Here is a 21,922-nt window from a genome sequence, read left to right as displayed (position 1 = left end):
CTACCTACAACCATCGCCATGTTTACCATGGTTACCAGCAGCAATGTGATGTCCTACTATAAGTAGTAAGTATTCCTGTCAAGACTATTTCTGTGGGTGCGAGTCACTACGCGTGAAGACCGAAACTATGAAAGTATAGAGATAACGTGTGTGTTTCCTAAGTGGTGCATGAATGTAAGACACATAGTCACCAAATACCGGTGGCGAAACAAACATCTCCACAATATCCGTTCTATCCCATAGTAGAAATTATGAAACGTGTACTGTATACTGACATGAGCCGCGCGGCTGACTGGCCCCAACACCACCGATGTCATGATCCCTGCCAGAGTTGGAAACTGTCTAGCAAAGCCCAAACGGTGCTTTAGTTTCCAGCATAAACACAACACAACGTCGTTACTTTGAGTGTGTTCCAGCTAGGAATGATGACACAATGGCATGTGTTTGGTGATATAGGACACTGGACAGTGAGAGGCTGCAAAGTCGAAAAGTTACAGTGTGCGTAATCAAGGACCAGAAATTCAGAACTGATTTCTTTCTTATGTCTCATCTGAATCAATATTATCTCTGTGAAGATTTGTTATAATTATATCAGCATGATTATGTGCTAGAACTTAAAATGGTGTGTTCAAGGATGATGATACGCGTGTGTATGTTTGTGTGAAGACCAAAAGGCACTGGAAAGCGCGCTGTAATGAGCGAGGACACGCAAATCAGTGTACACAATGACAATAGTGATAGTGGATTGTCAGCAGTGGTCATGCTTCACTATACACTAGCACCATGGCAAGCCAGCTCTGGAACACCACCAGTATCATCATCATTGCATTTCAAAAAAAGCACATGACCATCTCCACTGACCAGCAGCGGATGGCGATGGTGGTTGCAGCGGATGGCGATGGTGGTTACAGCGGTGAGGGCGGCTTCTTGACTGCCAGAACAACAACATTGCGTGGAGATGTAACCGGGTCGAACAGAGGTATAGCACATGCTAAGGATATACTCGGCTGGAGAATAAGAAAAGAAGAAGAAGAAGATGATGATGAACATCATTATTTATTTTTAGAGACGTTATTAAATGCGAATCCAACAAAATGTACTTTACGTCTTTTCTCATTTAGAGCAGGTTTCACGTGCTAAAAGGTTTTCATCTTCCCTACTAAAAAACCGACACTGTGAAAATTTGTCATTCATGCATGCCCACACACCATACGCCCCCCCCCCCCCCCCCCTCACACACACGCGCGCGCACCAACACATATTACCCACGCATCCACCCAGCCGCATGCATGCACGCACACACACGTGTGCACCACTAAGAAGAACCAAGCGTAACATGTTTACCTGCTCAAGAAGGAAGGCGATCCGATCGACGAGAATCAATGACTCTGTCACAGCAGAAACCATTGCCCGCATCTACATACGCAGAAGACAGACAACACAGCACTTGACATCAGTCTTGAATTTCAAAGCATTGTACTTTGAAGTATAATCATGTACACACTTGTTTGTTCAACTACAGTGCAGCTTCCCATGTCCAATGTACCTAGCTCTGGGGCATCCGCACAATGCAAGTTTTCATCAACTACCACACATTTCAAATCTCGCAGACAAGGGTATAGAGGCTATGCGAATGATTTCATTGGGCGAGTCAGCGGAACCGTATACCGGCGCCGCTATGTGTATACAGCGTGAGTAGTCAGCGGATTCGCGTATGGGTGCTATGTGTATGCAGTGGGAGCAGTCAGCAGATTTGTGTATGGGTGCTATGTGTATGCAGTGGGAGCAGTCAGCGGATTCGTGTATGGGCGCTATGTGTATGCAGTGGGAGTCGCTAGTGCAAGTGCACACTGTGCCGCGGGTCCATGACTTCGCCGAATCATCTCAGCAGATGATGTTATCACGTAACCTCTATAGTAGTAAAGACTAGGAGTTCTCATACCGGATCACAGGTAGCAGAGGAATGTGTATGTCTCAGTCCACACAGCCAAGGTGGGCAGCTCATCTTTGACATGCCTTAGCAACTCTGCAGTCCACACAGCCAAGGTGGGCAGCACATCTTTGACATGCCTTACCAACTCTGCAGTCCACACAGCCAAGGTGGGCAGCACATCTTTGACATGCCTTACCAACTCTGCAGTCCACACAGCCAAGGTGGGCAGCTCATCTTTGACATGCCTTACCAACTCTGCAGTCCACACAGCCAAGGTGGGCAGCACATCTTTGACATGCCTTACCAACTCTGCAGTCCACACAGCCAAGGTGGGCAGCACATCTTTGACATGCCTTACCAACTCTGCAGTCCACACAGCCAAGGTGGGCAGCACATCTTTGACATGCCTTACCAACTCTGCAGTCCACACAGCCAAGGTGGGCAGCACATCTTTGACATGCCTTACCAACTCTGCAGTCCACACAGCCAAGGTGGGCAGCTCATCTTTGACATGCCTTACCAACTCTGCAGTCCACACAGCCAAGGTGGGCAGCACATCTTTGACATGCCTTACCAACTCTGCAGTCCACACAGCCAAGGTGGGCAGCTCATCTTTGACATGCCTTACCAACTCTGCAGTCCACACAGCCAAGGTGGGCAGCACATCTTTGACATGCCTTAGCAACTCTGCAGTCCACACAGCCAAGGTGGGCAGCTCATCTTTGACATGCCTTACCAACTCTGCAGTCCACACAGCCAAGGTGGGCAGCTCATCTTTGACATGCCTTACCAACTCTGCAGTCCACACAGCCAAGGTGGGCAGCACATCTTTGACATGCCTTAGCAACTCTGCAGTCCACACAGCCAAGGTGGGCAGCTCATCTTTGACATGCCTTACCAACTCTGCAGTCCACACAGCCAAGGTGGGCAGCTCATCTTTGACATGCCTTACCAACTCTGCAGTCCACACAGCCAAGGTGGGCAGCACATCTTTGACATGCCTTACCAACTCTGCAGTCCACACAGCCAAGGTGGGCAGCTCATCTTTGACATGCCTTACCAACTCTGCAGTCCACACAGCCAAGGTGGGCAGCTCATCTTTGACATGCCTTAGCAACTCTGCAGTCCACACAGCCAAGGTGGGCAGCACATCTTTGACATGCCTTAGCAACTCTGCAGTCCACACAGCCAAGGTGGGCAGCTCATCTTTGACATGCCTTAGCAACTCTGCAGTCCACACAGCCAAGGTGGGCAGCACATCTTTGACATGCCTTACCAACTCTGCAGTCCACACAGCCAAGGTGGGCAGCACATCTTTGACATGCCTTACCAACTCTGCAGTCCACACAGCCAAGGTGGGCAGCACATCTTTGACATGCCTTACCAACTCTGCAGTCCACACAGCCAAGGTGGGCAGCACATCTTTGACATGCCTTACCAACTCTGCAGTCCACACAGCCAAGGTGGGCAGCACATCTTTGACATGCCTTAGCAACTCTGCAACGGTGGGCATTGTACATGTACAATCTTGACTTTCGGAAATACTGCAAGAAATCGTCACACATGATGATGGTAGTATTCGGAATAGAAGCCCGCTACTCCACCAGCCACACTCACATTGCAGCTCATGCCGCGCAAGTCTTCCCTGTATGATAATTCGAAGAATATCACACAACTCCACCAACCTGAGCAAAGCACTGCAGCTGCCTGTGTCTGGGTTCAAAGCGATGAAGATAGTCCGCAATCTCCTCATCACTGATCTGGAAAGCCACACCATGACAAGACAAACAGCAACAAAAGGAGGAATCTTTACGTCAAAGTAATTCTGTTCCAAGGGCTTAGTCAAACCGCAGAAAATCACAGCAGGGTCATGTACCTGAATTTGGCGCAGGAAACGAGCTCAATAATTTGATGCGAAACATCTTCGGCAATTTCGTACATCTCCCACCCATTCCTTTCCTCTCTTCCCGATCTCTCCCTCCACGAGAGTCCCTCGATAGGCTCCCACAGCCAATGGTCAATCCTTAAAATAAAATAAATCAATCAATAAAAGTCCTAGCAGCAGTATGTTGAAGGCAAAGACAAAAAAAACCCGTGACGCTTAGGCTTATTGCCCTCAACCAACCTGGTGTCTCGGCATCATGGGCAGTGTAGTGCTTATCAGCTAAATGACACACAGCCAGCGGTAGGTTCCACCAAGAGTACATGAAAACCAGAGTGTGCAGCTTGGGACCTTTTCTGCTATGGGTGTCTGTCACGGCGGAATTCCGTGATTACACCATATTTGGCGCAGATCTGAGGCGGGAAATGGCGTAGTGCGTACAACTTTGCAGTTGTGCAGAAAGAGACCTGCTTGAATCCTGCTTGTACGCACTACATCACTAAAATGATGTAATCACGGAATTCCGCCGTGACAGCCACCCATTCGAGCTGCACACTCTGGTTTTCATGTACTCTTGGTTCCACTAAACAATGTCATAGCAACACCGACACGATGCATGTACAGTGTGCACAGTGCTAGTGCTGTTTAATGTCATCTGATGGCGTGAGTCAGGTCAGTCAGGTCAGTCAGGTCAGTGCCACGCACCAGTACATAGTCCAGTGTTCGCAGGTCTGGGGGTTGCACTCCGCCACCAACATACATGTACTTGACTCACGCGATTGGTTTTCACTGAGTGACACTGTACATACACTGAGTGACACTGTACATACACTGAGTGACACTGTACATACACTGAGTGCCACTGTACATACACTGTACATACACTGTACATACACTGTACATACACTGTACATACACTGTACATACACTGAGTGACACTGTACATACACTGAGTGACACTGTACATACACTGAGTGACACTGTACATAGACTGAGTGACACTGTACATAGACTGAGTGACACTGTACATACACTGATGGCATGCAATTGCCAACTACAAGCGCATGTACCAGTCTAGTTTAACTTACTGCAGATGGGTCGATTTCCAGCTTCCTCAGGCAGCGGTGGACGTACTCGCGAAACGTCTTGCTCTTCGACACTTGCCGTCCAACATTGTTTTTACGACTGAGCACAATGCACACGCACACGCGCGCGCGCGCGCGCGCGCGCGCGCACACACACACACACACACACACACACACACACACACACACACACACACACACATCCTATCAGACCTAAATTACAATGTAAAGCGCAGCTCAACAGCCAGCCATTTCTTTCCAGCTGTCTGTAACTCAGTGCCTTCACTGATTTGCACCTTGCTCGTGAACACATGCTGAATGCAGCAGGGGCAATATTTACTACATTGAACGTCCAAAGCCGTGCTGTCACGTGCATACATGCATGTGGCGAATTATGGATTTCACTTTTCCACCTGTTCTCACTGACTTTTCCACACATCGTTCTGTGGACCATGCGCCGAGGTTGGCGGAAAAAGCGGAAAAGCAAGGTACTGCAGTATGTATGACATTAGACAAGGGGGGGGGGGGGGGGGGTGTCGTTTAGCCAGCGGAGAGGGCTCAACACAGTAATGTGGAGCACTATTACTTCATCTTCGAGGAACACACAAAAGGCACAAAGAAGTTTACTGATGATTGCATTGTGAAAGAAACTTGGAGTTGCAACGAACTCTGTAAACTTCTTTTGTGCCTGCTGTGTGTAAGAAGTAAGTACATTGGACATATTTTACTTGTGGCGCATGAACCCGCTCACCTGTGGTTGTCTCGATTGAATTTCTCCACCAGTATGACCTGAAACACGGCTCTCCAGAATATGCCAATGTGAGAAGGAGGCTGGAGCAAGGCAATCAAATAGTAAGAGGAAATGGATTACAGGACTATCTTCAAAGGAGGCTACATGATGGGCAATTTTGTGTTGAAACACATAGGTAAACACATGAAGATTCCCAAATCATAAGTGTCAAATTGTCTCAAAAGTCGGTCACAATTTTCGCACGAAAAATCAGATCAAAATCTTGTTATGCCCTGAATCTTTTCCATACACAAGGACAAACTGGAATGTGCCATCATGCACAGACTGCAATCATTGAGAACAACACAATTAACTACTTCCTGCTACATGGGCATAACTGATGCTCCGGCTGAGTTCATGACTGAGACAAGAGATTAGTAGCAGTTCTCACCTCTCCAGAGCACATGCGGTCTGGCGCTTGGCAGGCCAGCATTCTAGCATTGATGCCCAGCTTTGGCTGTAGCTCTTCACCAAGCTTACTCAAAGGAAAGCCGAGAGGTCCCTCACCTCCTGCAGTGCAGAACCCAGATCAGGCACAGGAACATTAACTCTGACATTCCACAACAAACACACCCTACGAGTGCGCAAGATATTCACTGAATAGAATGGCTCTAAATACAGTGAAACCTAAAGACGACCACTCAAGGGACCTTCAAAATGTGGTCTCTGTTACCAGGTGGTCTGCTTATCCAGGGTTATTTGACTGGACATTGCATCCCTTGGCCCTGGCCGCAGTGGTCTTCTGGTACAGGTGGTCGCCTTATCCGAGTGGTCGCCTTATCCGAGTGGTCGCCTTATCCGAGTGGTCACTGCCTTGACAGGTTTTACTGTACTGGTACATGTAAAGGATGGCTATAGTACAGTTGTGTGAGGTGAAATCCAACCCACAGTGCACATCTGAAGGATGGCTATAGTACAGTTGTGTGAGGTGAAATCCAACCCACAGTGCACATCTGAAGGATGGCTATAGTACAGTTGTGTGAGGTGAAATCCAACCCACAGTGCACATCTGAAGGATGGCTATAGTACAGTTGTGTGAGGTGAAATCCAACCCACAGTGCACATCTGAAGGATGGCTATAGTACAGTTGTGTGAGGTGAAATCCAACCCACAGTGCACATCTGAAGGATGGCTATAGTACAGTTGTGTGAGGTGAAATCCAACCCACAGTGCACATCTGAAGGATGGCTATAGTACAGTTGTGTGAGGTGAAATCCAACCCACAGTGCACATCTGGCACTCTGGACGTGTACGGTACTTGACGCCCTGCAAGTGCAAGTGGTACGAATGCTGCTGAACATAAACATGTACAAATGCATGTACAGTGATGTGCTGGGAACTGATCCAGGGCACCAGTGTTGCACTTTGGGTCAGATTTCACCCAGTGCCAACTGAATTTTGGCTTAGCGATCACAAGTCGTGCAAACGCATGCACTACAGTACAGGAAGCACAGAACAATAATACAAGAGCGGCGCACTGCTCTCCGTAGCAGGCCATAGTAAACATCCAACAACACACCTGTACGTACCGGCAAGTAAACAATAGGCAGTGCCAGGCTCACCTTTGCCTCTCCAGTCGTTCCGCTCTTCCCTCTTGTAGCCACGGTCCTCCACACTGCCATCAGCACGGTCCCGCTCTGCTTCCTCACTTTCAGTCAGTACGTGGTAACAGCAGCCGACCGTGCACAGGGCGTGCAGGTTGGGACAGTGAGCAAACAGACGCAGGCTGGTGCTGGATAGATTACCGCACGCGTGCAGGCCAGTCAGGAGAAGAGGCTACACACGAAGTTCAATAAATGCAGAATCACACGTATGATGTGTTGGCAGTGCCCGACAGCCAAAAGTCTTTACGAGAAAAGAAAAGAAAACAGAGCGTTGGAGTGGTAACTTGACTAGCCAATATCCCTGACACATCAACCACAGTGAAACCTGTCTAAGACGACCGCTCAAGGGCTCAAGGGACCTTCAAAGTGTGGTCTTTGTAACCAGGTGGTCTCCTTATCCAGGGTCATTTGACTGGAAATAGCATCCCTTGGTCCTGGCTGCAGTGGTCGTCTGGGACAGGTGGTCGCCTTATCCGAGTGGTCGCCTTGACAGGTTTTACTGTACTTCGAAGTAGAACATAAGTACATGTACATGTAGTATGCATGATTATGCACAATCTACTCACGGCAAGTACGGGGCAATGTAAAGGGTAAACCATCATAATTACTTGTACATATATAATAAATACATAGACCATGCCGGGGCTGTTGGTTGCTAGCAGAACTGCAGGGAGAATGCCACCAGTGGAACAGTCAGGTGCGTAGTAGTAGTAGTAGTAGTAGTAGTAGTAGTAGTAGTAGTAGTAGTAGTAGTAGTAGTAGTAGTAGTAGGGACTGATCGGATTTCCCTGGTATCAGGCCCTACATGTATTACCGTATCTTACCGGCTACAAGTTGACCCTTTACCTCGAGAAATCAAAGGAAAAAAGTTGGGTTGCCTTACAACCGGGATTCGACTTATAATCGGGAACTACCGGTACCTTCCAAAACTGACCTGCAGTGCATGTGCGAGTGCTCTATGCACACGAATTTTGGCCTGAATTCGAATGTTTCATCCATCAGTGAGAAAGAAGTGTTTCTGGGATTTGTTGATGTGTTAGTCATGCTTGGTCGGGTGAAAACTGTAAAACCAGAAATAAGACTTCCCAGTCCGGATATGGGGGTCGACTTACTAACGAGGTGTCATCAAGAGATAGACAACGCCCCACACCGCAAGTGCATTGCATGCGCAGTACAAAGTACTTACCTTCTCCATCGCTATCCGACCCTGACTTCTCTCTGCCAGAAATGCCATGAAATCATCTTCGTCATGGCGCACGAAACCAGCGACAGGCATGTGAGAAGGCATGGCGACTTCTTTCTTCTTCCGACTCTGGGTTGACGGCAATCCCTTTGGTGGGCTCGATGATGCTGACACTCTACCTGGTGGGGGTGATGTGGTTTGCTTAGGAGCAGAATCTCGGCAACCGTCAGACGTTGAAGGAACAGTACATGTGTACTCAGCGTAGGTAGCCTCCGCACTCGATGCCACACAAGCTATCTTAGCACGGGACGCAGGTGATTGAGCTCTACACTCGTCTTCGCCTCTTTCCTTGTCAAAGCCGCTGCTGCTGGTAGTGCTACTGCAGGAACTGCCGGTGGCTTGGCTCGAGGCAGACTGCTCGGTGTCCATACTACATGCAGCAGTAGTAGCCTCCAAGCTGCTTTGAAAACTAGGACTTGGTTCAAGGGCTACTTCAGCATCGTTTGTAAGTACAGCCACTTCTGTGGCTGCATTCTTACCACCGCCAGTAGCTTCGCCAGCAGAACCTGCCAGTTTAGGTTCTTGCTCTTGTTTGAGGCGCTCTGCTCGCTTTACGAGTCCGTTGTAGTAGCGGCGAAGCAAGTTGGTTCTTTTCTCTGCTCCGTGGACATTGGTCTCGCAAGCATCGACTCCCACCACAGTAAGGGCATGTTGCAAGGCAAGTGTCTCACTTAGATATCCCTTGCCACTGCCCACATCGACAATCTGAGCACATAAAACACAGCAATGCAACTAGGTTCAAGGAAAAATACAGTGCCTTCAATCCTTACAAGCATTGTTCTTCAATAGTAATATGTTCGGTATTCAAAGCACAGCTACAAGTAAAATGATCCTAAGATACAATACATTAACAGACAGAAAACGAACGGACAAATGGGGAAGATGGACACACACTCATGCACACTCATACTCCTGCCCATGGCTGAAGCGATGATAGCAAACAAGCTACGTTAGACATACAGTGTTGCCAGATCATTGTAGCCAAATATCAGTAGGATGAATAAAAAAAAAAAATGCATCATCCGCGGGGCTTTGCCCCCGAATCCCCCCCCCCCCCCCTCCTAGTAACTCCAATGTACACACGCACACACACACACACACACACTACTACTACTACTTGTTACTCACTGCCAAAACTGGTCACGTGAGTCTCCCCGGGAGAGGGGAAAGAGACTCAAAAAGAATCTTGGAAAGATGACTCAATTGGTTATTGAACCGCCCAACGGCTGACACCCCCTGAAATCCCCAAAACTCTGGGTAGACTTGAAAATGATCCCACTTATGGGCTCACCACACCTCAGTAAGTGGGAGAGGACAAGGTGCAGAAAAAGGATTGACGGCATCAGGGTATCCGTCCCGGGATCCAACTGCAGTTACCCCTGCCCCCAGTGAAGGTAATACTTGCTACTAGTGTGAGTGGCTAAATCAGAGTGGATCTGATAAAAGCTTCACTAGCACCATTGATTACACAAGAGTTAATCTAGCCAGAAGCAGTCCATGGTTAACAGGTATGTATACTTCAAATAGAAAGTATATGCACCCTGGAACCAACAAAGGTGGCAGGTACAACATTACACCTTCAAGCAGCCGAGCCTGTTGGCAACAGACCCAACACAATCAGGCATAAGTGTACCTACCAACCGAACTAGCTGGCACACACACACACACTTTCTCTCTCTCTCTCTCTCTCTCTCTCTCTCTCTCTCTCTCTCTCTCTCTCTCTCTCACACACACACACACACACACACACACACACGCACCCTCTCTCGTACCTGCTCAAGGCCCTGATCCTTGGACACAGCACCAGTCAAAGCAGCCAGCAGTTGAACTTCATGACTCTTTTTCGGCGACATCTGGTGATCAATGAAATGCCCTGGCTGCCTGGAGATCAAGGCATCGGCAAGTGCAGACTGGCTGCGAGGCAAGATGGCATTGCGTACACGATTGACAAAGGCAACAAAGTTCGCTACAGACAGCCATGGCACACACAAACAACCATGCACAAAGAGAGATGTACACATTATGCTAGCAGTTCATATCTTTTTACATCAATTATCCGGAAGATTGATTACATGTATCTGTGTGCATGCGCGAGATGGTATGTGTACTAGTATTGCGGTTGAATCTACATTGTACAGTATTGTGTGTGTGTATCAACATGAAATCGTTACACATAAAACAACCGTAGGAAAACTCAATCCAGTCAGCCTGATTGTCAACATTATTCACTGTGTTATGACGGCAGCAGCGTGTCACGCAGAGCACCAGGTCACGCATAGCTCGGAACTGCATACTTTTGGGGGTTCATCCTTATCCCTTGGTACATGTAGCAAACACACACAGCACGCACGAGGGACTGCTGTTCCCTTCTACAGTACGAAATAAGTGTCTGTTCACGTACCTGATTGGCATTCTTGTTTCAAGATAGCATTCGGCAGAGTAGCCAGTGACTCATCCGAGAGAGCCAGGAGATCCTTCTGCCAATCCTCATCAAGGGCAGACCAGAAGTCGTTCACAAAATACCGGACCATGTGACTAGATGTGATAAAAATCGCTGAAGGACTATCCATCAGTGTGTGCAGCTCCCGAAAGCTATCATAGCATTCGGTCAGTGTCATGCAGTGGCCTTTTACCAGGTCATCAGCAAACAGTGAAGCACTCTCCGCCATTTCTAGGCAAATTATTTGCACACCGTCACACAGTGGAGAAGAAGGCGAAGCACGCTCTGAGATCACTGGATCATGCAATGGATGCAGCGTCTACGGTCTAGCCATTGCCTACTAATAGTACTACATAAACACTTGCCATTTTACAATAATAATCAGACAAGTGCTGAGTGCAGTATAAACAGTTTTGAATCAAAAAGACTCGTGATCGTACAGATACAGTATCAATAATTAATGCGAAATTTAAAAAAAAAGGTGCAAACATCGTCACCATGACGTGACCATATCACACACATAAAAAATGACAGCTTTGTAGCCGTACACAGTAGAAAGTAACGTCAGTTACGTCACCAGTCACGGCTTCAGTACGTAGTCAACACTGTACATTTCACCTGTACGAGTACTGGCGCCATGGCCGTGCAGGGTGTTTGTTGGATGCTGCCAACGCGGCAAAGTCCACGAGCGTCTTTCCCGCAGTGGAAGTGACTCGTTGTTCAGAAGAGATTTGCAGATTTTGACTACACGTAGCGTCCGTCATCGTGTGCATATTCACTGACAACACTGGGAAATGGCGTGGACATTCTGGCTATATAATGGCGCTGGGGAGCGAGATGGGAGACAGAACACAGCCGCTACTGGATCAGTAACCTGAATAAGCAGTCAGAAAGTCAATTGAGTAAATTCCCCAGTCTTACTACTACTCGTATCTTGAGCAAAGGTTAGAGGGAAGAAACACGTGCTAATAATTTACTATCAGCGATGGGCCTCTTCCTTGCTCGCTTGAAGAAGGTGTTTGACGAATTCGGCAACACTCAAGCTCGGATTCTGATGCTGGGTCTGGATGCAGCAGGCAAAACAACAATCCTCTACAAGTTCAAGTTGAATGAGGTGGTGTCCACCATTCCCACAATTGGCTTCAATGTAGAGACTGTTGAGCCAATGAAGGGCCTGACATTCACGGTGTGGGACGTCGGTGGACAGGACAAGATTCGACCACTGTGGCGTCACTACTTCACAGGGACAGAAGGACTGATCTATGTAGTGGACAGCGCCGACAGCTCGAGATTTGCCGAAGCACGTGCCGAGTTGCACTCAATCCTGGACTCGGAGGAGATGCGAGGTGTGCCGTTAATAGTTTATGCCAACAAGCAGGATCTGCCGAATGCTGCCCCACCGTCTGTCCTTATAGAGAAGTTACAGCTTAGCAAGCTTTCTGGTCATCAGTGGTATGTGCAGACGACGTGTGCTACAAACGGCGATGGTCTCTGCGAAGGTATTCAGAAATTCAGTCAGTTAGTGAAGGACTTCAAACGCACAAGGAACCAGTCCATGTACTGAGATACGGATTGATTTCAACAAGTGATCAGCTGACAATGCAAGCCTCACTCTAACTTTGCTACTATGTGCAAGACGAGTATCTCAAGGAGTGTTGAAACATATTATCGCATTCTGTTCAGAACATGTGCTTTGAGTATTCAGTGACGATTACTCGATTTCCATTCCTGTATATGTTACGTGCTGTATATTGCTGAATCGATTGCCTCTCTTTTATTATTATTATCAGGTACAACTACTCCACAACCCCTTTTAAAGTGAATACAAGTAAGAGCAAAACCTCATGATCTGTATCGATCACACACGCCAACGGTTTTGAATACACTAAGCTAGCCATTAAACAATTGATTATTGAAACTTCATCTAGGCTTCAAGCACAGAGACAACATACTGTACTACTGTACTATTTATCAAAAAATTCAAAATGACCATCCAATCCTCTTCATTACAGTGCATTATCCACATCCTTCTCATTTCACACTTTAGGGGAGCTGATGATACACATTTTCATCAATTTTGATTTGATTACAGGCAACCATCAACTTGAGAAATTGGTACAGGTGGATTGTGCTTGCTTTCCCGGGTATGTGTGCGAACACTGCAAAGGCTACCAATAGTGGTTCTAGAGGTCCCATTCATTGTGCTCGGGCGCCACTTACAATGGCAACAATTACCTCTCCAGTAGCTGGGGATGAGAGCAAATTAGACAGGAAATGTGATGCCCAAAGGAGAGCGAGTTCGATTTACTCAGTCGTAATACATGTACCGTTGGTTGCATTTTCGAGCCAAATTGTACTCCCATCCATTGCCTAATGGTATTGCATTTTCGAGCTAGTGTACTTGTATTTGTATTTATGGATTCTTCACAGGCCTTAGCCTAAATCGAGGGAGTCTCCGTGAACAGCTTTTAAAAAAGGTAGCTCATGCCGAAAAATGTTTTTCCGAAAATTCACCGGTTTGACACCGTTTTTGCAATGCTATTGGTGAGCAGCCGAATGAGAAAATCAGTATATCAGGGTAATTATTTGGACACTTTGGAGGGGTTATGGCTCCTCGACGTAGCCCAAACCAGGCGTTCTCTAAGAAAGAGACAGGTTTGCATTGAGGACAATAATATTAATGTGCTTCCAACCTTCATCTGTTGCTTCTTGCAATCATGTCAGTAATTCCCATAGAATCAGAACATGTCAGGGTAAATTTATCAGCAAACTGAATACACTGGTTGAAAGTATTTACTTCTGTGTGAGAACACAAATGAGAGCTTCATTGAGGCCGCGAAGTTTGGTTTCTCCTGGGTGAATTAATGAATTACTTCGTCATCTTGCATGCACGGGCTTTTTGGAAAACTTTAGCGACCGGGAGATCTAGTAACGGCTTCTTTCCTTCATTTGTAAGACTTAACAGAGCAAGAGTACATGGGGGTTATGTACTCTTGCCAGTCTTGGTAAGAGGAACAGTGCAGTGACTACAATAGTGGAGCATCCAACCACAGCGGCTCCTATCTTTGGGGAGAACGAGGTACACCGTCATGTACATGTACATGTGACCAAGCCGCTTTTACGGGCAACAATATTATGAATATAAAACGCAAGGTATTGTAAGAGCAATTTTCTGAAAATAATGTTAAAACACGAAATATAAAAATGCATTATCACACCGTAGCCACTTTTATGGGCAAATTCCAATACAAGGCAATAAGAAAACGAGGATGAAGTTAACCTTTTAACCCAAAGAAAAGACAAAAGGTGTCAACAATCGAACTACAAATATAAAAAACAAACATCAGGTCATAAAAACTACTTTAAAACATAACCAAATGACAGCAAAGCGTGGAGAATGAGAGTGACTTACAAAACAAAAGTAGTCCTACTATGCTTACAAAACAGAATCTACCTACACCACTAAGGAAGAAACATTAAATGATTGCAGTCTCACAAACACCGGCCTCTATCTAACGACCCATCAAACAATAACTCCTGAAATTCTTGACTGACTTTTTCTGGTAGGAGCTACGGCAGCCACGAAAACAGGTCACTGCCCAACGGAGTAAAGTGAACGAGAGCAGGCACCGCAATCGACCCATAACCAGCGAGTAGGCCAAGTCACTGTGTTTATCGACATACTGGGCTGCAAGACACTTGAGAAAGCGGTCTGCCTCCCGGCCACACATGCCATTCGTGGCGAAAACCAACGGGGTGAACGTGCCTCGGTCTATATTCACAACACGCGCTCCGTATTCCCGCTTTTTCATGCCTTCATGCTTTTGGAGATGGCGCTGGACTTCTGGACGCGACAGCAGGTTTGGCTTTGGGTGAGTCACCCGAACATCAAAAAAAGCCTCCTGCTGCGTGGACCAGAAACCCCGCGCCCTCACATCAAGGCGAGCTTCGGATTTCCTGTTGGCTGTACGATGGGGAAGATCCTCCCCATCAAATGGCGCTAGCACCGGCTCCACCTCCACGTCAGGCAATACCTCCGACAGTACACCCGCCAGCAAATCGCGAACATCATTATGGCGTGCGATGGTGTAGCCGCCAGTAGGACAAGCCATTGCATGCTCAGTGGTTAGAGTTGCTCCACAAACACAAGTCTCAGGGAGGCCATCCAGCTCCAAACCGTATCGGAAGCAGAGAGCATCCCGGAAATCAGATTTATTGAGTATGGTTACTGGCTGATTGTATGACGGTTGGGCGGTCAGCCAGCTGGAGGTGCCTTTCTCGCCCGCTGTTTCTAACAGTAGCCGCTGGCACGGAGACAGTCCAGGGCCAATCTCTGCCTGCACACCACGCGAAATCTGGTCCCGCTGTGCTCTCACCCGGCGCAGCCCAGCACGCACCGCAGCAACAGCCTCAGCGACACCACACGGACCACTAGGATTAGTCTCGCCAGGCTCTTCGACGCCTAATCCCACGGCAACAGGCTCCGCACGCAGCGCAGAGAGCGATCCGGCATCAGGTAGTTGGTCAAGATCAGGCGGAGGCGGACCCGCAGGTGGAGGCGACAACGCGCCAGCATAATCAGGCGGAGGCAGTCGCACATGTGGCTGGTCTAGACCAGGCGGAGGCAGCGACGCACGAGCACAGTCAGGCAGAGGCGGTTCCGCAGGCGGAGGCAGTGACACGGCAGCACGGTCAGGCGAAGGCAGTCGCACCGGCGGTTGGTCTAAGCCAGGTAGGGGCCGTCCCACAGGTGGAGGCAGCGACGCACCAGCACAGTCAGGCGGAGGCGGCCGCGGAGGCTGAGGCAGCGACGCATCAGCACAGGCAGGCAAAGGCGACCCAGCAGGCAGAGGCGGTGACATATTAGCACAATGATGCGGGGGTGGTCCCATAGGTGGTTGGTTAAGATCACGCAGAGGCGGTCCCGCAGGCGGAGGCAGTGACGCACCAGCACACTCAGGCGAAGGCGATGATAGCGCAAGCTGAACCAGAGGATCAGTGGCACTGACAGAGGCCTGATGTTCCCCAGCCGCTGTCTTCGACAATATGGGGACGGCGAGGCCCCCATGTCGGACAGGCAAAGCCATTAGCCGACGTTGGTGGCTGGCCTGCGCAATTCCATGACCCAGCAAAGCCGGCAGGAAATGGTCACTGAGGATCTCATCCAAGGCCTCCAAAACGCCTGTCGAGAACGGCATTGAGCGCAAGTGGTAAGTCCACCGTGATGACAGGGCCTTGGAGAAGACGGTATACGCCGCATGAGGTTGAGTCTGGGCGATCTCACACAAGGTGCGCAGGTCACCAGCCCATCTATCCGTCAACTGCCCCATATAAGAGCGGCAGAAATCTTCTGACCCTAGGGCGCCCCCGAGGAATCGGCCGCCAGCGGCGGTAATCTGGATGCCACTGTCGAAGAAGATTTCTCTGGCCCTATCCAGATGCTCTGGCTTTGTGATCAGAACAGTTTTGGACGCGTTCGGGTAGTAACCATAACCAGGGCCAATGGCCCGGAGTTCATCCCAGTAATTCCGAAGGCGAGCCAGAAGACCTGCACCCGAGTCATCATCCGCGAACCAAGACTGGACAACACTGGGGCATGTCGCAGCCAGGCGCCTGACCAGTGGCATGATCGCCACAGCATAGGCTGCCATAGCCAGTGGGTCGCCCTGAGCCGTGCCTTCACGCGATTCGATTTCACCTCCACCAGACACAAACAGGCGGGAAACTGATCCATACGTGTTACGAAACACCGTTGCAAGCGGGGGGCAGAGACGCGGAATGTTGTGTAGCGCAGCCTGCCTATTCAATGCATTAAATGCATTGGAGGCGTCCACAAGCAAGACACCCTCAACCCCCGGGCCAGCGAACAGACGGGACATTGTGTGTACGGCGGCTTCGCAGGCAGATGGAACGCCCACACAGAGTTGGACAGGAGCTGTTACACTCAGCACATCACTTTCCACTACTGACATCACGGCACGACCAATGATACGCCGGTACACTTCGCCCACAGCGATGGGGCGCACGCCAGGTTTCTTATCGAGGGGTATTAGGCGAGCGGATGTAAATCCAATCATGATGACGTAGATCATCCGTGTCACCATTCCAAGTCCAAGAGTGACATACAGTACATAATCATTGTACTCTGGTCGGAGGAGTCCATAACGCCCCGCCTACACAGCTGCGCCAGTGGATACTTTACTATTAATGTACTATTATGTACTCTTGGTGTCACTGTCTGACCGTGACTGGGACTTGTAATTAGTTGTAATGTAGGAGTCGCAAAATGATTCAAGCCCATACTGATTATGACTTTTATGCGGCTTTTATGCTTACAGCATTGAGTGGTTTTATGCTGACACATTTAGGATCATGGTAGAGAAGCTTCTAAGAAGGTCAGGGGTAACATGACCATTGCCAGAGTTCCACCTTGTGGAACAAATCTTCCAACACTTATACTTGTTAATATAGGGTCTCTGTAGTGTAGAGCATGATCGGATGCTCCAGTTATTTGCACGTTTTTAAAAGGAGGAGCCTGAGACTAATTGGATACGAGTTATAAATAAGATGGGTGCATGTAACTGTTCACCACTGTAACCACATGTGGATCTACATTGTACTGAGATACCATAGTGAGAAAGTGCGACAACTACTGTAGTGTAGGCACCACCGCAGGGAGTAACCGCGCTTCGGAGATTCAACGATCCTGCCCCAAAACATCTCCAACACTCGGCAACAGCCAATGCGCAGCCTTCCAACAGCCGTCCGACTTGGAAAGTAAGTTCATTTTTGGAGTCACAACACAATGTCTGGAGTAATGATAATAAATGTTTGAAAGACGTCTCAGTCTGACGATACAGTAGAATAGTGTTCGGAACAGCACTTGCCGGACTGTACTGTAGTGACAGTACTACCGTCAGTAGTACCGATACCACGAGTTCAAGACTCAAGACTGACATTGACAAGAGTCAAGAGTCAAGTCAAGTGTCAAAATGGCCATGACTGAAGACAAGAGTGATGAATCACAGAATATCAACGCAGAAACATGTCCCTCGAATAGAACAATGACGTGCCTTCTGTCACGGCATCCGCTGCACGTGCGGCGCTGCATGCTGAGTGCAGCTGGTTTACAAACCAAATCAGGCAAAAGGCCAGGGGAAAGCCACTACTAGTCGGGCACTACAAGTGGCTGGCTGGAGTGCAGAGTGCCTGGGACCGGCTGCATGCAGACTGCAGAGCATGAAATCGGAATCATCGACTTTCCAGTGTGTTGGTTGCTGCCAACGTGGCGAAATCCATCAGTGCTTTTCCCTCACTGCAAACGACCAGTTGTTCAGAAGAGATTTGCAGATTTTGACTAGCGTCCGTCAGTGTGTGCGCATCCACTGACAATACTTGGAAATGCCTTGGACATTATGGCTATATAATGGCGTGAGGGAGCGACATTGGAGGCAGAACGCAGCTGCTACTGGATCAGTCACCTGAATAAGTAGTCAGAGAGTCAATTGAGTGAATTCCTCCGCCTAACTACTATGTATCTTGAGCAAAGGTTTGAGAGAAGAAACACGTGCTAATAAATTTTACTATCAACTATGGGCCTCTTCCTTGCTCGCTTGAAGAAGGTGTTTGACGAATTCGGCAACACTCAAGCTCGAATTCTGATGCTGGGTCTGGATGCAGCAGGCAAAACAACAATCCTCTACAAGTTCAAGTTGAACGAGGTGGTATCCACCATTCCCACAATTGGATTCAATTTAGAGACTGTTGAGCCAATGAAGGGCCTGACATTCACGGTGTGGGACGTCGGTGGACAGGACAAGATTCGACCACTGTGGCGTCACTACTTCTCAGGGACGGAAGGACTGATCTATGTAGTGGACAGCGCCGACAGCTCGAGATTTGCCGAAGCACGTGCCGAGTTGCACTCAATCCTGGACTCAGAGGAGATGCGAGGTGTGCCGTTAATAGTTTATGCCAACAAGCAGGATCTGCCGAATGCTGCTCCACCGTCTGTCCTTATAGAGAAGTTACAGCTTAGCAAGCTTTCTGGTCATCAGTGGTATGTGCAGACGACTTGTGCTACAAGCGGCGATGGTCTCTGCGAAGGTATTCAGAAATTCAGTCAGTTAGTGAAGGACTTCAAACGCACAAGGAACCAGTCAATGTACTGAGAGACGGATTGATTTCAACGAAGTAATCAGCTGACAATGCCTGCAGGTCCAGGAAAGTTGATATCATATTCTGTTTTCCCGGTCCTGTTATTTAACTTAATGAATCTGCAAGAAGCCTCACTCTAACTTTGCTACTAGTGGTGGTATTTCAAGTTTTAATTGAGTGCGTTATCTTAACTTCTGACTTGAGAGCACCCAGTGTTAAAGTATACGGAAGGGTCCCTTCATGTTTGTCTCGAGGTGCAGAGTCGTGCAAGACGAGTATCTCTAGGAGCGTTAAAACATACTATCGCATTCTGTTCAGAACATGTGCTTTGAGTATTCAGTGGCGATTTTTTGATTACCTGTCCTGTATGTTACACACTGTGTATCGCTGAATCTATTGCTTCTCTATATAGTACGTACAACTACCACACAGCCCTTCTTCAATTTAATGTACAAGTAAGATTAAAACCTCGTGATCTACATTGATCGCACACGCCAATGGTTTGTGAATACCCTAAGCTAGCCATTACTTTCTTACCCTCTGGTTAGCCACTAGACCAATTGATTATTGAAACTTCATCTAGGCCCCAAGCTCAGAGACAACAATATGTCATACTGAACTACTGTACTATTAATTTATCAAAACATTCATAATGACCATCACATCCTCTTCATTACAGTGCATTATCCACAGCCTTTTCATTTCACACTTTAGCGGAGCTGATGATGCACCGTTTTCATTAATTTTGATTTGATGACAGGCAACCATCAAGAAATTGGTACAGGTGGATGTTTGCTTGCTTTCCTGGGTATGTGTCACGCGGCAAACACTGCAAAGGCTACCAATAGTGTTTCTAGATGTCCCATTCATTGTGCTCGGGTGCCACTTGCAATGGCAATCCTTCATTCTAGTAGCTGATGATGAGAGCAAATTGGACAGGAAATGTGATGCCCAAAGTTCAATTGAGACTGCGAGTTTGATTTACTCAGTCGTAATCATGTACCGTTGGTTGCATTTTCGAGCCAGGTTACACTCCCATCCATTGTCCAGTGGTATAGGGCTTGAAAGTGATGACGTCAAAACGGCCAGGGAGTAGTAAGTTGACATCAGATTTCTACTTTTGGATCCACTAAGGTGTGACTTTGCTATTGCCTAAGTATGTGGGTGCATAGCAACCCACTCATATCGCATGCAGGTGTGACTTTTATTTCGCCACCAGTTGTAACCCCGCCCCCAGTAGCCAAATCGGTCAGTTTCACTGGCTACATCACCATGCTGTGGGTAAGACCGCTTGAAATCTGCTTGGATCCATACAAAAACTGGATCCAAGTGGATCCAGTTTTTGAATTTTTGAAATTGTTGCTATGCTGTGACGTAGCACTTTCAAGCATTTTCGAGCTAGTGTATTTGTATTTATGAATTCTCCACAGGCCTTTAGCTAAAGGCCTGTGGAGAATCGAGGGAGTCTCCGTCGACAGCTTTAAAAGGTAGCTCATGCCGAAACACTTTTTCCGAAAAATTCACCGGTTTGACACCTTTTTTTGCAATGCTATGGGTGTCCGGAATAGCGCGAGCTCCGGTGTGGGGAGCAAACCCTTTCTTACAAATTATCGCCGAAGTCGCAACCACTACTTCGTACTGTTATGCCCAGCGCGAGCTTGCGACTAGTTGGTTTGGAGGTGACAGCGTTGTGAATGACCGAGGGACCTCGACGTCTGTCTCACCGTCCAGGAGCGACACTGACTCACGCTGCTGTCTGGTGTTCACGAGGTGTTTGTCGCGCTGGAAACGGAGCGTCTCTGTAAGTTTGTATCCCTGGTGATGTTTGTGCCTGGAGAGCACTATATAAGTGGTGCTCTTCAGGCACAATCTTCCTCAGCCTACTCAAGCTCAACTGATGAGGGGTGAATTCCCCGAAACACTGTGTATTGAGCAGGGAGTGGTGCTTTCTTGCAGGTTTGCCGAGTCTAAGGTTCGATGGACTTCTCGTGTGCTCTGGTCCGGATGGCAGTCGTGAGTCAGTCAAGTGTCAAGTATGTTAGGGTAGAAATGCATACATTATGACATGTACATGACTTGATTGCGACTACTAGTACTGTAGTACATGCACGTAAATGTAAGCCTCGTCATAAGCTATAATTAGATCTCCCATGCTTGTAACCTTGTTGTCAGCACTTCTAGAACTAGTACTTCTACCACTTCCTTTTAGTTAGTCAATCACGTCGTTGATTCCGGACTATTCCAGACCTTCCACGTCATATGCTTGATGAGTAATGCTGCTGACTGAATTGCATATCTCACCTTCTAGAACACCTCGCTTAGTCATTGTTACGCAATGCTCACTTCATCTACATGTATAGCAATGATGATCTAGGTTTACCTTCTCCACTATTCTAGAACTTGTAGAAGGATGATTTCGTAATCCTTGTCTTACCAACCTTAGTTCTCTACCTTCGCTATAAAAGCTGCTGCCTTTCTAGTTTCCTAAGGATTAGTTTCATGCTAGACTACAGTGTATTACCTGAGAACTCTTTCTCTCTCTCTCGGAATAAGTGTGCAATTCTGTATGATAACCATTATCCATTACTGTACCCTCGTGCTCTGCTGACTGAGTGAAACCGGGACATAACAAGTAAAGTCGGCGGAATAGCGCGAGCTCCGGTATGGGGAGCAAACCCTTTCTTACAAATTATCGCCGAAGTCGCAACCACTACTTCGTACAGAATGAGATAACTTGTCAATATATCAGGGTATTTATTTGGACACTGTGGAGGGGTTATGGCCCCTC

At 47.9% G+C, this 21,922-nt stretch overlaps 3 protein-coding genes across 4 annotated transcripts; 2 read left to right on the top strand and 1 right to left on the bottom strand.

The window, feature by feature from the left end:
• Positions 1–341: 341 nt before the first annotated feature.
• Positions 342–11,408, bottom strand: LOC135805905 (probable methyltransferase-like protein 25). Of its 2 annotated transcripts, none has more exons than XM_065320024.1 (10): positions 10,939–11,408; positions 10,310–10,503; positions 8,481–9,242; positions 7,253–7,466; positions 6,082–6,200; positions 5,652–5,731; positions 4,904–5,000; positions 3,619–3,693; positions 1,345–1,416; positions 342–1,007 (listed from the first exon to the last, which is right to left on the bottom strand). In XM_065320024.1, exons 1-10 carry the CDS (start codon positions 11,204–11,206, stop codon positions 906–908), a joined length of 1,983 nt encoding a protein of 660 aa, XP_065176096.1. In that variant the 5' UTR covers positions 11,207–11,408; the 3' UTR covers positions 342–905. The 2 variants fall into 2 exon arrangements, with proteins under 2 accessions (XP_065176096.1, XP_065176097.1); XM_065320025.1 differs by having other exon boundaries at positions 10,310–10,451; positions 10,939–11,073.
• Positions 11,409–11,624: 216 nt separating this feature from the next.
• Positions 11,625–13,092, top strand: LOC135805906 (ADP-ribosylation factor 6-like). The gene has a single exon (XM_065320027.1). The coding sequence runs from the start codon at positions 11,963–11,965 to the stop codon at positions 12,539–12,541; it is 579 nt and encodes a 192-aa protein (XP_065176099.1). The 5' UTR covers positions 11,625–11,962; the 3' UTR covers positions 12,542–13,092.
• Positions 13,093–18,202: 5,110 nt separating this feature from the next.
• On the top strand, positions 18,203–19,601 carry LOC135805907 (ADP-ribosylation factor 6-like). The gene has a single exon (XM_065320028.1). The coding sequence runs from the start codon at positions 18,570–18,572 to the stop codon at positions 19,146–19,148; it is 579 nt and encodes a 192-aa protein (XP_065176100.1). The 5' UTR covers positions 18,203–18,569; the 3' UTR covers positions 19,149–19,601.
• The last annotated feature ends 2,321 nt before the right edge of the window (positions 19,602–21,922 follow it).

This window comes from Sycon ciliatum, chromosome 1 (assembly GCF_964019385.1).
Source record: "Sycon ciliatum chromosome 1, ocSycCili1.1, whole genome shotgun sequence".
Lineage (NCBI taxonomy): Eukaryota > Metazoa > Porifera > Calcarea > Leucosolenida > Sycettidae > Sycon > Sycon ciliatum.
The sequence above is the reverse complement of the archived record's forward strand: the minus strand, read 5'-3'. Positions and strand labels throughout refer to the sequence as shown.